Genomic DNA, 18,175 nt, shown 5'->3' with positions numbered 1-18,175 from the left:
TTCCCTAATGATATTTGGTATTGAGCATCATTTCATATCCTTATACGCTACATGTGTATCTTCTTTTTTTGTTTAAATCTTTTGCCCATTTTCCAGCTCGATTGTTTGCTTTCCTGTTGTTGAATATTAAGAATTCCTCATGTATTTTGGATGGTAGTTCTTTATTAGATATGTGTTTTCTAAATTCTTTCTCCTAGTTTGTGGCTTTTTGTTTCTTCTTCTTCCTTTTTTTTTTTTTTTTTGCAGAGCAGAAGTTATTAATTTTAATCACATCCAACTTATCAATTTTCCTCATCATAAATTGTGCTTTCAGTGTTTTATCTCAAAAGTCATCACTAAACTCAAGATCACTTCCATTTTTTCCTGTTGTCTACTAGGAGTTTTATAGTTTGTGTTTCACAAATTTTGAGGATTTTGATCCATTTTGAACTAATTTTTGTAGCAGATAAATCTTTTTCTAGATTCATTGTTTTGGCATATGGGTTTTGGCACTGTGTTCCAATACAGTTTATTTAAAGAGACTATTCTTTCCCCATTGAATTATCTTTGCTCCTTTATAAAAGATCAGTTGACTAAATTTTTGTCAGTTTGTTTCTGGGCTCTCTATTCTGTACCATTGATCTATTTGTTTATGCTTTCACCAATACATTTTCTTGATTATTGCAGCCTTATGTAAGTCTTGAAGTCTGGTAGTACCAGCTTTCTGACTTTGTTTTCCAATAAGGTCTTGTTGCTTTAGTATATATTTGTTGATCAGTAAGTTTTTCCACTAAAATGAGTTATTTTATTGGGTGAATAATGTTAACAGTAATAACAATAGTAATATTTAATGCTTATCAAACACTCACTATATATCAAGCACTGTGCTAAATTCTTATCATGATTTATCTCATTTAACCCTCTAATGACTGTAAATGGTATGCAGCATTATTTTATCTGTCCATCTGTCTATGTGTCTGTCTGTCTCTTCCGTCATTCACACTCATGCCCAATATCATGGCCAAGGGCATATGAATACTAATCGAAAGTGCTTACACTGGGACTCTGACTCAATAATATTAGCGAGCACTGCACCATCTCCTGTATTTACAGATATATATATCAGAATCCAGATGGGTAGAGAGAAACATAGATACTATCTCGATCAGAGCCGAGATTTTGGTTTCAAACTACTTTAGAGCTGGAGGGAAAACAGACAACAAAGGCTAATTCCTACCACACTGCTGTCAGGTGTTAATCGGCCTGCAGGAGCCTCCACAGTTGGTTTTCCTTTTCCTGTGTCTCTTCTAATTACCTCTGCTGCATGGCATTTCCTACATCATGATTAAATTAATGTAATAATAATTTATAACTTTATATAGTTTTCCTCTCTTTTCCTAAATGCCCCTGCTCATTATATTCCTCGTTCCTGTCCCTGGCTGCAGAAGAACATCTCCTTCAAAGTGAACTACGTTTTTTTGTTGTTATTGTTGTTTTTGCCTTCAGAGATATTTAGATGGGCCCTTTTGGTTTGAGGTTTTCAGTGCAACCTGTGTAAATAGATAGAGGCTGCATGAAGGAATTGCAGAGGGGGAGTCCCTGCAGTCCTAGAACCTGGGCTGGGACATTCACGAAGCTTTCTATTCTCCGTCTTTTCGTGGGGCTTCTCTTCACTGGGAGGGTATGCCAGGATGTTTGTTCCAGAATGACTTTTTCCCTTAATCCAGACAGAGTAAGCACACCCCTCTCTCTCACCCCAATAATTTTCATCTTTAAAACCCTCTTGTCTGGAAGACATCCAGTCTACTAGAGTTCTTTCCCATTCAGTAATGAGGCCGTCTGGACATTTCCTCACACCAAGTCACCAAGTGCCTTGCTAGTCACATCCTATAAAAGCTACTTGGTGCCTACTACACACCAGATAGGGCGTCCCTCATAGCTCAGTCGGTAAAGAATCAGCCTGCAATACTGGAGATCTGGGTTCGATTCCTGGGTGAGGAAGAGCCCCTGGAGAAGGAAATGGCAACCCACTCCAGTATTCTTGCCTTGAGAATCCCATGAATAGAGAAGCTCGGCGGGCTCCAGTTCATGGGGTTGTAAGAATCTGACATGACTTAGTGACTAAACCACCACACGCCAGATAATGCACAGGACACCTTACAAGCATAATCTTCATAATAAATCTATAAGATGAATATATCCACTTTCTAGATTAGAAAATTGAGAAATTGAAGTAATTTATAGAAGGTTACACAGCTGGGAAAAGGCAGGTTGTTTTCTTACCCTGGCTGGCTTGATTCCATTGCTTATGTTAAATCCTGGTCTTTGTCTCCGTGCTTATTTCTTATACTTTGAAAACAAACAAACAAACAAACAAACTCATAGAAAAAGAGATCAGATTTGTGGTTACCAGAGGTGGGGAGGAGGTAGGATGCAGGCAATCAAAAGGTACAGACATCCAGTTGTAAGATAATTAAGTATTAGGGGTGTCATACACAATATGATAAATATAACTAACACTGCTATGTTATATATGGTATATATGAAAAGCTGTTAAGAGAAGAAATCCCAAGAGTTCTCATCACGAGGAAAATTTTTTCTATTTCTTTAGTTTTGTATCTGTGTGAGATGATGGATGTTCTTTAAAATTCTTGTGGTAATCATTTTATGATATGCATAAGTTACATCATTATGCTGTAAGCCTTACCTTTATACGGTGCTCTATGTCAATTGTATTTCAATAAAGCCAGAAGGAAAAAATTCCTGATCTTTATCTCCAAGGTCATTTCTTCTTACTTTAAACGCTGTTCTCTGATTATAAGAATGATCTAAGAACCTATAGTTGCTAGATAGATAGGACAACATCCTGTGGTTCAATTGTGACTAGTAATACATATTTGAGAAATGGCTTTTCTCTCTTAATGACTGATACAGACAGGAAACAAAATGAGTCTAATTAGGTTTTATGAAGCCAGTCACTCGAAGCTTTGGATTGAGAGACGCCAAAATTGAAATAGGTGAACTAAGAAATCAGACTTAGTATTTATTGAGTCCTTTGGTAGCTTCCTTACATATCTTAAATTAGTGACCTGGAAGATAGGTTAGTTATTTCACTTCATTTCATCTCTCTTTGGAATTCTAAACTGTTCCAAAGATTTATTCAGTTTGCAAATTGATGTCTTTAAAACCACAGAATAGTTGGATATTTAAAATGGATAACCAACAAGGACCTACTGTAGAGCATATGGAACTCTGCTCAATGTTATGTGGCAGTCTGGATGAGAGGGGAGTTTGGGGAGGATGGATACATGTATTAATATATGTATGGCTGAGTCCCTTTGCTGTTCACCTGAAACTATTACCACATTTTTTGTTAATCCACTACACCCCAACGCAAAATAAAAATTTTAAAAACAAGCAAACAAAAACCAGAGAATAGCTGGGCTTTTGGGAGGATTTAATCACCTATACCTAATTGTGGTTCGAGTTTGCAAAATTATTGAATTGGCACAGAATGTTTTGACTACCATACCTAGAGCAAAAATGATTCTAAGCCTTTTCATATTTAGAATGCTAGAACTCTTCTCTGTGTTGAATTTGACTTCAAATTCTTGGACTGTGTCCCTGGTATAGTACATGACACTTAGTTAGGTCTTAGGAAGCAATTGTTTCTATAAATAAAGAATGAATTATTAGTTTAGTTTAATATTAGGTTTAAAAGTTTTTGTGCTTACTTTTGTTCTTTATAAGACAATTTCTTTTCCCCCCACCCATTCTTCTCCCTTTATCCTGCCTTGGATTAGAAATGCTTGTCCATGAATCAGAAAAGCACGTCTAGAAAATATTTCACTGCTGCATGTTAAAAACTTGTGCACACATTAATTTAAGGTCCCTTTGGGGGTACCCTTCTTATGCTTGTCATTCAGAATCTCATTCAAGTGTATTCTCAAGTCCCAATCTAATGTTTTCTTTATTGCTTATTCAGGTTACCTTGGTGTCCAGGGCCACATCTTTGAATTCTAGTCTCCTTAACCTTTTTATATATTCCTAATATATAAGAACAGTAAATGCTGCCAAGTCAACAGAAGCTTAAAGGTTAAACCTGCCACATCTCTGCAACATATTAAGGCAAGTCTCAGGAGGCTGATGTTTATTAATGTCTACTTTGAACCTGAGTTCTATGAAGAATGTCTGGGTATTGCAAGATTGCTTTTATAAGTATATTTCTTTTCTGTTTCTACCATCTATCTTAGGTGACCTGCATTAGCTACTGGGATGCATCTGTTTGAAACTTAGAGGCTGTTTGTGTCTTTGTCTTTGTTTTAGAGGTCACAGTGATTCTGGTAGAGCCAGTGAAATCTGTTTAAGCATTTCATTTCTCTCTGAGCTTGAAACTTGGAGAGAGAGAGAGTGAGGAAAGAATATGTGGGATTTATAACTTCAAAGTTCCATCATTTTCTTCATATATTAGATAATGAGCGTCATTCAAACTTAGTTTACAAGTTTCTTGGGTGATGGCTGTCAAAAATCACACACACAAAAGTATAGAATTTCAATAGCTAGGCTAAAAAGACTTAAACCTTATGATACTTAATCAAAGCAGTATTTTCCAGTCTGCAGACTTTTGAGTTCTCTTTTTTGATTTTGCTCATATGTGTTTATTAACCACAGATGATTTCTTTTATGTTTTCATTGACTTGACTCAGGAAAGCTAAATGCCTAACTAAACCTCAAATTTTTCTGGTGCCAATTATTTACAATTTGTAATGAATGTTAAAACAAATACATATCTATTGAACCAAAAAGAAATGTTTCTGAATCAACTAAAATCTTGCCTCACATTCCCCAATCTGCATTTTACCTCCTGAGACTTACTGGAGGAGTAACTAACTGCTTTGGGGCCTACACTGAGGATATTCTTTTCAGGAAAATAGAGCATTGGACCATAGGTTGTCATTTTTGGGGACAATCTTGGTTTTGGGATATAAAGTAAAGAATATCAAATAATCCCCATCCTTGTTTTTACCTTCTGGTAACTGCCATCCAGCAGCTTCCCAGATGGCCTTAGTGCTAAAGAGCCTTAGTGCTAAAGAGCTAATCCAGGAGATGTAAGAGACACAGGTTCGACCCCTGGGTAAGGAAGATCCCCTGGAGAAGGGCATGGCAACCCACTCCAATATTCTTGCCTGGAGAATCCTATGGACAGAGGACTAAGTCCATGGGGTTGTAAAGAGTCAGACCCGACTGAAGTGACTTAGCATGCAGGCACCCATGCACAAACTGCCATCCCCATGTTTGTAATGGTGAGTATTGTCAGAAAAGCCAAACTTAGGTTCAATGCATGAGACAAGGTGCTCAGTACTGGGATGACCCTGAGGGATGGGATGGGGAGGGAGGTGGGTGGGAGGGTCAGGATGGGGAACACATGTACACCCATGGCTGATTCATGTGAATGAATGGCAAAAACCACGACAATATTGTAAAGTAATTAGCCTCCAATTAAAAAATATATAAAAATACATATAAAAAAAGAAAAGCCAAACTTAATAGGCACCTACAGCTGGAGAAAAGTGCTAATGAGGCAACCCCAGCTCTGCCTCCTCCCACCCCGGAATGCAGATGTGTTGTTTTCTAAATCAGGGGAAGCTTTCTCAGTGGAGCTGCTCAGGGAGCTGTGAACATCGTGACATTAACAAGCCCCTGCTGCAGTAGTTGCTCCTTGGCATTCTGTCTTGGCCATGCTGACATCCGCATGGCGGTTCTGTTGTGACGCTTTTGACAGCTGTCCAGAGAGAGCGGGCAGAGAGAACAGCAGGTAAGGCAGGCCGTTTGTGCAAAATGCTTAGGTGTGATGCTTTTGCCAGCAATGGGATGGGAGAGAAGGAACCCAAGCGCCAGCCCCTCCTCAGGGAGGAACCAATGAAATCAATCCATGGCTTTCCTTCTGGAAGGGTGGGGAATTTATTGCTTACCGGAGAGCCATGAGTCCTGTGTTTCCATTTATGAAACAGAGTAGAGCAAGAGGAGCAAGAGGGGGCTGCTGGAAAGTGAAACTCCAAGGCATGCAGTGTGTGCTAAGTTGCTTCAGTCGTATCTGACTCTTTGTGACCCTATGGGCCATAGCCTGCCAGGCTTCTCTATCTCCAGGCAAGAATTCTGGAGTGGGTTGGCATGCTGTCCTCCAGGAGATCTTCCCGACCCAGGGATCGAACCCTCATCTCATATTTCCCGCATTGGCAGGCGGGTTCTTTACCACTAGCGCCACCTGGGAAGCCGGAAACTCCACTAGGTAACCTCCGATTCTGTGCCCTCTCTCAGGTCCTTGAGCAAAATGGGAAATGGTTCGGTGAAACCCAAACACTCCAAGAATCCAGATGGGCACCCCGGGAACCTCACCGCCAGCGCCCTCCGGAGCAGGGTGACAGAGCTGGAAAGAGAGCTGAGAAGGAAGGATGCTGAGATCCAGGAGCGGGAGTACCACCTGAAGGAGCTGCGGGAGCAGCTGTCCAAACAGACTGTGGCCATCGCGGAGCTCACGGAGGAGCTCCAGAACAAGTGCATCCAGCTGAACAAGCTTCAGGATGTGGTGCACCTGCAGGGAGGAAGCCTGCCCCGGGCGTCCCCGGACAAAGTGCCTCTTGAGGTTCAGCGGAAGACCTCGGGATTGGTCTCCCTCCACAGCAGGAGGGGAGCGAAGGCTGGAGTGTCCGCCGAGCCAACCACCCGAACCTATGACCTCAACAAACCCCCCGAATTTTCCTTTGAGAAAGCAAGAGTCAGAAAGGACTCCAGGTAAGATGTTCCCCCAGCTTTTTGGCTCCGAATGCGTTCATGTGATGAAATGTTAGAGTGCTATTTAGTGAGTCTCCTCAGTGGACAAGAGTGTATGAACCTTTTCAGATTTTGGATAGAGGGGCTGAGGAAGTGGTTTGCTTTGCAACAAAGTCTCCCTTGAATCAGGACTTCTCTTGAAAGCAGAACTTGTGCTGTACCTCGACTTTGATTCCTGATTTGTATAACCAAGGAGCTGAGCTTACAAAAGTCATTTCTGTGATCTTGAAAACCCTAGGGGAGTGAAAAGGTAGTTTTAGGAAGACTACCCTTGTCTCTTCCTATAGAAGTGGACTTAACGGTGTACACAAAGCACACAGTATTAATATGTATAGCAAAAGTCACTTCTTAGCACTTCTGTCTGTAAGAGTCATGAAAAAGGGATAAGATGGTACCTCTAAGGGGGATGAATTCATTTATTCATCCCACAGTTTCACTTGAGCACTGCCCTCTGCCAGCCTCTGTGTTAGATGCTAAGTATATATTAGTGAATAAATAGACACAGAGCCTCTCTCTTGCGGGGATGGTATACATAGAAACAAGTAAACACTGTATAATTGTTAATTGAGACAAATTATATGATGAAACAGACAGCATAGTGGGTGGTATCTGGGGTTGGGGGTGAGAAGGGCAAGGAGGCAACAGAATTAGGATTGTCACAGAGGCCAGGCAGAAGAGGTGACCTTGAACTGAGACCCAAAGAAGAAAAAGGAACAGACCAGGTGGAGCATTTCAGGCATGGGCAACAATTACAAGCTAGAAGTAATTTTAAAATTAAGGATCTTTAAAAGAAATGTAATTATTTACCACAACCTTCTTGTGTGTGCATGTGTGTATGTATGTATGTGTGTGTGGGGGGGTGTCTTTTTCTGGCTAAAGACTGAATTTCCTAACCAGCAAAGATTGACTAGAAACATCATGAATCAGAGTCTCCTTTCTGCACTGTTTTTCAGTGAGTAAAATTTCTTAGTTGAAATTAGATGTTTTGCCTTGATTGTCTTGTCTGAGCCTGGATCACTCTTTCAAAATGTAAGATTTGTGAAATGAGAACAGCTTTTAATTTATTCACATATGAGTTATGTAAATCAAGATAAAACATCTGACTTAAACAAATAAGTGATTAATTTTGACAACAGGATTATAAAGGGAGGTTTAATTCATCAGTTTGTTGACCGTGCTTGGCACATAGTGAATGATCGATAAATATTTGTTAAGGAAACAAGTCATGCTGGAGTATTAATCATAATACTGTGTGTCTGAAAGAATCTGTTTAATATTGGAGTTTAGAAGAGATTTTTTTTTTAAGCCAAGAGTTTATTTATTTGTTGGTTTAGAAAAGTCTTATCTATTCCTATTGCAAACATAATAATTATTTCTTTTTAATGATATGAATTCAGAAATTATAAATGCTGCTTACAAACTTATACTTGTTTTTCAATTGAGCATCATGGTATGTTCTCTTTTGATGTATAAGGTATATGTGTACATAATAATTATCATATATTATGCATTATATTGGGGCTTCCCACGTGGCTTTGTGGTAAAGAATCTGCCTGCCAATGCAGGAGACACAAGAGACTTGGGTTCAATCCCTGGGCCAGGAAGATCCCCTGGAGGAGGAAATGGAAACCTACTCCAGTATTCTTGCCTCAGAAATCCCATGTACAGAGGAGGCTGGTGGGCTGCAGTCCATGGGGTTGCAGAGTCCAACATGACTGAGACTGAACGTGCACACATACATTGTATTACTGTATAGTGTTTGTTGCTGTTGAATCATTAGATTGTGTCCAACTCTTTGTGACCCCATGGACTGCAGCACACTGGGCTTCCTGTCCTTCACAGTCTCCTGGAGTTGGCTTAAACTCATGTCCATTGAGTTAGTGATGCTAACCAACCATCTGCATTGTCCACTTCTGCCCTCAGTCTTTCCCAGCATCAGGGTCTTTTCTAATGAATCGGCTCTTTGCATCAGGTGGATAAAGTATTGGCGCTTCAGCTTCAGCATCAGTCCTTCTAATGAGTATTCAGAGTTGATTTCCTTTAGGATTGATTGGTTTGATCTCCTAGCTGTCCAGGAGACTGCCGAGAGTCTTCTCCAGCACCGCAATTTGAAAGCATCAATTCTTCAGCACTCAACCTTTAGGGTCCAACTCTCACATCTGTACCTGACTACTGGAAAAAACATAGCTTTGACTATATGAACCTTTGTCAGCAAAGTGATGTCTCTGCTTTTTAATATGCTGTCTAGGTTTGTCATAGCTTTCCTTTTAAGGAGCAAGCATCTTTTAATTTCATGGCTGCAGACATAGTCTGCAGTGATTTTGGAGCCCAAGAAAATCTGTCCCTGCTTCCACATTTCCCCTTCTATTTGCCATGAAGTGATGGGACTGGATGCCATGATCTTAGTTTTTTAAATGTTGAGTTTTAAGCCAGCTTTTCACTATCCTCTTTCAAGAGTCTCTTTAGTTTCTCCTCACTTTCTGTCATTAGGGTGGTAGCATCTGCATATCTGAGGTTGTTGATATTTCTCCTGGCAAACTTTACTGTATATACGAGCCCATCGCTATCTGGAAAAATTTCTGTGGGTAATTAATATATTGTGCTTACGTATAGTATACATAATTTTTGCAGGTAATAATTTTTGTTGGTAAATGATATATTGTGCTTATGTAAGGTATATGTATGCACAATGTATCATGCGCGTATACTATACATAAGCACAATATATTATTTACCCACAGAAATTCTTTCAGATAGAAATGTGCTTGTATAGCTAGAAGTGTGAGAGAATGTAATAGCAATTCATCTTCTTTTACCATCTTCCTACATCTCCCACGAGATTTTACCTCATGAAGGAAGATTATTTTCAATTACTTTGTTCCAAAGATTTATGTCCATTTGAGTATTTATACCAGTATTTATGTCCATTTGAGTATATATACCAGAAGTATTTCTGGTGTTAGGTAACGAAACCACTCCAGATAAATGCATTCCTCTTGATTTTTATAAGCTCTATTATAACAAGATAAAGGAAATCAGCAGCTAGGCACAGTTCACTGTTGAGCCAAATCACCTCTGTAGTGAGTGGGACACAGAAGAGGAAAGACATTATAGCCCTTGAGTAAAGATGAGCAATGATTCCCCTCAAACATCTTAAAGGCAAGCCCAAGAGTACAAGTTTGCATTAGGGACAAGATGAAGAAAGAGGATAATTGATTCTGTAATGATTAAATCCTAAAAAGACCAGATTAAATCCTTTATGTCTTCATAATCCCTTTATGCTTTCATAGAGCCTTTTGGTTCTAAATGGAAAAACTAATTAGAATATGGGAGCTACTCTTTTTCATTGACTTGTTTTTGTTTTATTTCCCCTTGTAGACATTTATGCTTCAATTTCCCCTTCCAAAAAGTCTTTTCCCTTAAGTCTGGAATAATGGGTTAAACACAGATAGCTAACATTACCAATTCAGAGATTTAAAGTAGTCCAGTTTTTTGAAAGTTTTCACTATTAAAATTCACTTTCCATTTTCCAGTAGTTCCAGCTTGAGGGAAAGGCTTTAAGTAAAGTTTGAATATTTTAATTCATACATTTTGTAAGAAATAACTTTCTAGAAGTTAGAAAAGATAGGATTGGCGTTCACTGATACAATGATTATGGACAGTATCCATTGTTTGGGCTACTTTTCCAAGCAACTCCTATTAGACATTAGAGAATTTTCAGATATCAGTCAAAATGGTGCCTTCATTTATTGGGTTGGCCAAAAAGTTTATTAGAGTTTTTTGTAAGATGGTTCAGAAAAACCCAAACTAACTTTTTGGCCAACCCGGTATTTTTAGGTTCTCATGATTTATTTGTTGAACTTTATAAAGGTTTCTGGCTGAGTTCATGACTAATCTTGTCTCTGCTAATATGTGCCAACTACATTTTGGATCAGGTCCCCCTCTACACCCTCAATCTGAAAGCCATTGGGTGTCTAATTTGTCTTTTTGTCAAAAAGGCGGTCTCTGATGAGTACTTAACGATGAGCAAGAAAGTGAGGGGAGACTCCTGCAGTCAACAGCATGAGGGACATAGGCAGGACTGAGAGAAACCAGAGAAGAACATCTGAGGGAAACGACACATGTGGAACGTGGAGGTTCAGATTCAGGAATTCATGAGAGACTCTCAAACCCATGTCACCACAGTCTGTGAGTTTGCAGAGGCCCCTGGGCTCAAATGTACTATAAATGGCAAGTGAACCTAAGCAATTGCCAGGCAGCCCACTCATGTCATCTCTGTGTACTTATAGGACCTGAAGGGGTAGCTTAAATGGTATAGTTACACCTCCCTGCTTTACTTGGAGGAACTTGTATGCTCTAGTGGCATTGGAGAACTCTTGAAATTTGTCTTTTGCAAAATTCAAAAGGCTACTTTTTAAGATCAGGTTCTAGAATAACCCAGTGCTGTCCCAGAGAATTTTCTGCAGTGATGGAAATGTCCTATAACCTGTGTTGCCTGATACAGTAGCCAATAGCATATATGCGGCTGTTGAGCCCTAGACATGTGGCCAGTGCCCTGAGGAATTGAATTTTTAGTTTCAACTTATTCTAAGATTAGATAACCACATGGGTCTAATGACCACTGTATTGGATACTGCATTTCTGGCTGATGTAGTTTCAACTGTAACCGCTATCTCCTGAGATTGGAATAATGACCTAGTGATGTTTGGGGAGAACTTTATAGACAAGATAAGACCTGTGTACAGTATCATGACAGAGTCATAGAAAGTGAGAATGAGCTGGTTGAATTGGGGTGGATACCATGTCATCTTCAACTGCATAAATCTGCAATTGATCACAGTCTTTCATAGGGATGCGGCTGTGTGTCCACTGACCACTTGAGATCATCAGAAGCACACAGCCGTGTGGGCACGTAGCCCATTTTATAGATCCTCAGCCTTACTGAACTATCACAAATCATGATGAGTCAGAGCATTACAGTATATCAAATACTCTGATCTCTGATTTAAATTTATTATGATAACTATAGAAGATTTTGGAGAAGGAAACGGCAACCTACTCCAGTGTTTTTGCCTGGAGAATCCCAGGGACGGGGGAGCCTGGTGGGCTGCCATCTATGGGGTTGCAGAGTTGGACACGACTGAAGTGACTTAGCAGCAGTAGAAGATTAGAAGATTTAGAGCTGGAAGAACCTTAGAGGTTGTTTCATGCTTCTCCCCTACTGGAGAAGTGAGGAAACAGGTGCAGGGGAGTTGCAGAATAGGCCATGGTAAGTGGCAGAGCTGAGATTAGAACCCAAGATTCTTGACTTTGAAATCAGTTTTTTTTCTCTCCAAAAGCCTCGTGTTACTTGAAAACTGGATTTTCCTCTTGGTGGATGTCAAGCTCAAAGACACTACCAAGCCAAAGAGCGGGAGAAGGAAGGATTTATTCCTTGCAGCAGTAAAGAGAGCACCGGGGATATTTCTCAAAGCAGTAGGTCCCTAACAGCAAAACTGGGCAAGTTTTAAGCTAAGGGTGCCTGCGTATTTATGAACAGACTTGAGCTGCTGCTGCTGCTGCTGCTAAGTCGCTTCAGTCGTGTCCGACTCTGTGCGACCCCATGGACTGCAGCCTACCAGGCTCCTCCTCCCATGGGATTTTCCAAGTAAGAGTACTGGAGTGGGTTGCCATTGCCTTCTCCGACAGACTTGAGCAGTGTGTGCCTATTCATGGAGGGCCTGGAACAGAGGCAAATTCAGCACAGAGTTGGAGCAAAGACTGAGAGAGTCCTGGCTCTAGCTGATTAAAATCAACAAAGGTCAGCAAAGGTCCACATCATCATTCCTTAGGTTCCAGTCAGTCTGGTGGTTGAAACTCAAGGGAGTTTTGGATCCTGCAAAATGGTTCAAGAATGTGTTTCAGTCTGATCTTTATTTTTGAAATAGAACCTGGGAATCTTTACAACTGATTTATTGTCTCTGATATGGTTAAGTTATATTCTGGCCTGATGGAGAGCAAGGATTGGGACCAGGCTTAGATCACAAAATGGTTTAAGGCTTAAAATGTCTTCTCTTATGTCAACAAGTGATAGCTGGTTCTCTTCTCCTAGGGGTCCCTGACCCTATCTGCTTACACATGTGTTCTTAAAGCAACCCACAAAGATTATAGGCCTCCAGTCAGGTTAGTTTGGGCACCAGTCTGCTCTATTTTGATAGGCCCTATTCTCTGGTAGGAAGAACAATGGTGCTTCCTGGCTTCTTCCAAGCAGAGTTGAGTGGAGCTTATCCATTTCATTAATATTCACCAGGTGCTGGATCCTCAGAGTTCAGGCCTGTGTGAAAAAGACACAGAGAATGGTTTTGATCTGGTGATACAGACTGTGATATATCTGGAGGGGCATGAATGGGTTCCAAAATGAGCACAGTGCTTCTCAAGGCTGCGAACTGAATATCAAGGGCAAAGGTGGGCAAGAAAGAGCTCAGATCACATTTCTGTCCGTGTTTGACCTGCCTCGAACACTAAGACAACCATGTCTCCAGAGGTCAGACCTTTTACTGAAATTAAATTTTCTGTCTATGTAGACATTGCTTAGCAAACTTCAGCACCGGCAGAACAAAATTACAAGCTCATGCAGAATGTCTGGTGGAACACAGGCAGATTAATCAGAGACATCTGGCAAGTTGCTGGTATGACTGCCTTTCACTAAGAACACTTAAACTATCATTTGAAACTATTGTTCTTCTTTGAAAAGGAAAGATAAAACAAAGACTTGCTGTTTGACTTCAGATGTTGACTCTAGTGTTGGGAAGGACAATTAGTCTCATTTGTCACTCCCACCCCAGGAGCAGAATAGGTAAAAGTGGAACATGCTCGTGAGTCACCCTTTTAAACAAGATATGGAAAAACAGCAAGGAAGAGTATGTTTGTTATCATTTGTTCTTCGTGTCTAAAGCAGTGCTGAACATTTCAATCTGCCTTCTAAAAATGCGGCTCTTCTACTGAGCAAAAGTATTTCCATGGAGTGAGCATGATTATAGTAATAACAACATTTATACATCACTAATGATATGCCAGACACCACTCTGAGTGCTTCACAAATATGGAATTATTTAATCCTCAAAGTAAACATATGAGATGTATATTAGTATTATCACAGTCATAATAGATATGATTATTATATACCATTTTATATATGAGAAAACTGAGGCATACAAAATTAAATAATTGCCTGAGGTTACACAGCTTTTACTATTGGAAGTGGGATTCAAAACCAAGAAATGTGCCATCTATTCAAGGGACTTCCTTGGTGATCTAGTGGCTAAGACGGTGCTCCCAATGCAGGGGGCCCAGGTTCGATCCCTGGTCAGGGAACTAGGTCGCATATGCTGCAGCTAGACCCAATGCAGCCAAATAAATAAATATTTTTAAAAAAGTCTGTTCAGAGCAAAGACTGTGTGTCACAGAACCATCTTAAATATCTTGTAATAACCTCAACTGGAAAAGAATCTGAAAAAGAACATTTATATACATATTTATATATTATATATGTATACATATACACACATGCTGAATTACTTTTGCTGTATCAGTTCAGTTCAGTTCAGTCACTCAGTCATGTCCGATTCTTTGTGACCCCATGAACTGAAGCATGCCAGGCCTCCCTGTCCATCACCAACTCCTGGAGTTTATCCAAACTCATGTCCATTGAGTCGGTGATGCCATCCAGCCATCTCATCCTCTGTTGTCCCCTTTTCCTCCTGCCCTCAATCTTTCCCAGCATCAGGGTCTTTTCCAATGAGTCAGCTCTTCTCATCAGGTGGCCAAAATATTGGAGTTTCAGCTTCAGCATCAGTCCTTCCAATGAACACCCAAGACTGATCTCTTTTAGGATGGACTGGTTGGATCTCCTTGCAGTCCAAGGGACTCTCAAGGGTCTTCTCCAACACCACAGTTCAAAAGCATTAATTCTTCAGTGTTCAGCCTTCCTTACAGTCCAACTCTCACATCCATACATGACTACAGGAAAACCATAGTCTTGACTAGACGAAGCTTTGTGGGCAAAGTAATGTCTCTGTTTTTTAATATGCTCTCTAGGTTGGTCATAACTTTCCTTCCAAGGGGTAAGCATCTTTTAATTTCATGGCTGCAATCACCATTTACAGTGATTTTGGAGCCCCCAAAATAAAGTCTGCCACGGTTTCCACTGTTTCCCATTCTATTTGCCTTGAAGTGATGGGACCAGATGTCACGATCTTCGTTTTCTGATTGTTGAGCTTTAAGCCAACTTTTTCTCTCTGCTCTTGTACTTTCATCAAGAAGCTCTTTAGTTCTTCTTCACTTTCTGCCATAAGGGTGGTGTCATCTGCATATCTGAGGTTATTGATATTTCTCCCGGCAATCTTGATTCCAGCCCAGCATTTCTCATGATGTACTCTGCATATAAGTTAAATAAGCAGGGTGACAATATACTGCCTTGATGTACTCCTTTTCCTGTTTGGAACCAGTCTGTTGTTCCATGTCCAGTTCTAACTGTTGCTTCCTGGCCTGCATATAGGTTTCTCAAGAGGCAGGTCAGGTGGTCTGGTATTCAAGTCAAGTATACTCCAAAAAGACAAAAAAGTTCATTATAACAAATATACCAAAATGAAAATTAGAGGAGGGTTCTTTATATTTTAGTTGGTTGGCCTTATAAAAAATTAGGTATATAGTTAGAAAGAAAGAAAGTGAAGTTGCTCAGTCATGTCTGATTCTTTGAGACCCCAAGGACTGTAGCCCACCAGGCTCCTCTGTCCATGGGATTCTCCAGGCAAGCATACTGGAGTGGGTTGCCATTTCCTTCTCCAGTGATCTTCCTGACCCAGGGATTGAACCCGGGTCTCTCTCATTACAGGCAGATGCTTTACCTACCCTCTGAGCCACCAGATAGACACATTTCTAATTTTTTTTGATATGGTTGCAAACAGCTCCCTGCTATTGTTATTTCTTCCTGAAAACTGTACTTCGAGAAAGTGATGCCCTGTTATCAGTTTGCAGTGGAGGAAATTTTTGCTGAGTGTGGAAGGGAAACAAACTTTTTTTTATTCCAAGAGGTAGTGGCTTAGATGTTGCTGTTATGAGAGGGTCTTTATTTACATTTTACATAGATTATTGAGGATTTTTAAGAGTGTATGTGCAGACTTAATTATTAGTTGGACAGTTAACAACATTCATGCATATGCTTGTGACTATTGTCTTAACCTATGTCTTCAGACAAGCAAAAAAAAAAAAAAAAAATGAAGCTCTCAGTAAATACAAGGGAAGGAAAAAGAGAAAGGTCCAGTTGTGAGGTGATATGATGGCCATGAAGCTGTGAGTGAAAGGATCTGGATTCTGTGTCCACTAAAAGTTGTCAGAATGCTTGAAATCAGAAGTTTATGTTTAATAGCAGTAACGTGCATTTAGACGTCCAGATCAGAGCTGGCTACTCAGGAACTGGGTGAGAAGACCAAGTGTTTGGCTAACTGCTAGAGGTCTGTAGTTTTCTGTTTATTATCTCATGGAGACTGGAAGTTGGTGTTAACTTTAACCTTAGACTAAAGGTGAAATGAAAGGTCAGAGGCATTCAACAGCTTGCTCAAGGTCATCTGCTGAACCAAGTTGCCAGTGCGAAATCTGCCTGGTGGGGAAAGGTGTGTTCTCTAGCACTGTGTGCAGCCTGCAAACTGAATGGTTCCCCTTGGGGTTGGGCAGTGGTGGGGGAAGGGATGGCAGTGCTTTTCAAGTCAGCACCCAGCCCCTGTCACTTCCTACCCTGCCTTTTCTTCCTTTAGAAGCCAAAGGGCGTGGGCTCTTCTCCCCCTGCACCTCACTGAGTCCTCTGTCAACCTCTCAAATTACCTTCAGCTTGGTTTATAGTCTCACTCTGTTCCTTCTCGCTTTATCCTCACATCTCCCAGTCTATCAGTCGCTAGATATTAGAGAAAATGTTTAATTATGCGTCAGGAAACATTCAGGACTTGAGGACTAATCATTGTGAAGAATCAAAAATCTAAGCGCTTTTTCTAAGTACCGAGCTAACTCGGAGCACCCTTGCCCTCCCCTGACATTTGATATTCCTGAGTTATAGCATGTTCTGTGATGTTTTTATATTACGCAAAACCCACAGCCATTTTTGACCCAATATCCTTGGCTGGGTAATTCCCTTTACGTCTTCAGATGAACACATTCAGTTCAGTTCAACAAATGTTTATTGAGTACTGAATTCTTTAATTTTGTTCTTTTCTTTCTTAGGTCTTTTTGTCTTCTCTCCCTCATTTCTTTCACTTACATGTTGTTTGCTCCTAATTTTCTTCCACTACCAGCATTAGACTAGTATCAGTGGCCGTAAGTACTAATTTCTAGTACCTAATATAGGCCAGGCAAGCCTGCTGGGTGAGTGGTATTGTATAAGGCTTACCAAGCATAAGTAACTAGCCCATGTTGGTCTTCAGTAGCTCCTGAAGCTGGGTAACCATCACCTACATGCCGAGACAGCTGCCACGTAATCAGAACAACTCTGAAACCTGCACTCATTATATTTTGCCTGCTCTCTTTTTAATTTATAGGATATTTATAGCAGTTTGTGTATCTGCTTGCCTCTAAATAAGTTACTCCAGGTGAATATAGCAGGGCTGACTTTGTTTTTTTCTTTATTGGTGTAGAGTTGATTTAAAATGTGTAGTTTCTGCTGTACAGTAAAGTGAATCATTTATACATATATCCACTCTTTTTTAGATTCGTTTCCTATATAAATCATTGAAAAAGTGAAAGTGTTAGTTGCTCAGTTCAGTTCAGTTCAGTCGCTCAGTCATGTCCGACTCTTTGCGACCCCATGAATTGCAGCACACCAGGCCTCCCTGTCTATCACCGTCTCCTGGAGTTCACTCAGACTCATGTCCGTAGAGTCCGTGATGCCATCCAGCCATCTCATCCTGGGTCGTCCCCTTCTCCTCCTGCCCCTAATCTCTCCCAGCATCAGAGCCTTTTCCAATGAGTCAACACTCAGTCGTGTCTTATTCTGCAACTCCATGGACTATACCCTGACAGACTCCTCTGTCCATGGAGTTCTCCAGGCAAGAATACTGGAGTGGGTAACCATTTCTCTGTCTAGGGGATCTTCCTGACCCAGGCATCAAACCCAGGTCTCCTGCATTGCAGATGGAGTCTTTACTGTTTGAGCCACCAGGGAAGACCATAGTCATTGCAGAGTATTAAGCAGAGTTCCGTGCTATACAGCAGGTCCTTATTCATATCCTTTTATAGCTAGTAGTAGGTATATGTCAATCCCAATCTCCCAATTTCTCTCTCCTTCCCCACCACCTTTCCCCCTGGTAACCATAAGTTTGTTTTCTGCATCTGTGACTCG

The 18,175-nt window shown here is 40.6% G+C and overlaps 1 protein-coding gene across 7 annotated transcripts in view; it reads left to right on the top strand.

Moving 5' to 3' along the window:
* Window positions 1–18,175, top strand: part of PRKG2 (protein kinase cGMP-dependent 2) — a 128,518-nt gene that overhangs the window by 10,487 nt on the left and 99,856 nt on the right. For 4 of the 7 annotated variants that reach the window (XM_042251548.2, XM_060417655.1, XM_060417652.1 and 1 more), the window contains exons 2-3: window positions 3,965–4,107; window positions 6,298–6,771. In XM_042251548.2, coding sequence (XP_042107482.1) covers window positions 6,311–6,771 — 461 coding nt within the window. In that variant the 5' untranslated portion in view covers window positions 3,965–4,107; window positions 6,298–6,310. The remainder of the gene's footprint in view (window positions 1–3,964; window positions 4,108–6,297; window positions 6,772–18,175) is intronic. The other 3 variants (XM_060417653.1, XM_060417654.1, XM_027971129.3) reach the window with 1 other exon arrangement.

The sequence above is a fragment of the Ovis aries genome, chromosome 6, assembly GCF_016772045.2.
Source record: "Ovis aries strain OAR_USU_Benz2616 breed Rambouillet chromosome 6, ARS-UI_Ramb_v3.0, whole genome shotgun sequence".
Classification (NCBI taxonomy): domain Eukaryota; kingdom Metazoa; phylum Chordata; class Mammalia; order Artiodactyla; family Bovidae; genus Ovis; species Ovis aries.
Note: the sequence above shows the minus strand (reverse complement) of the source record. Positions and strands in the feature narration are given on the sequence as shown.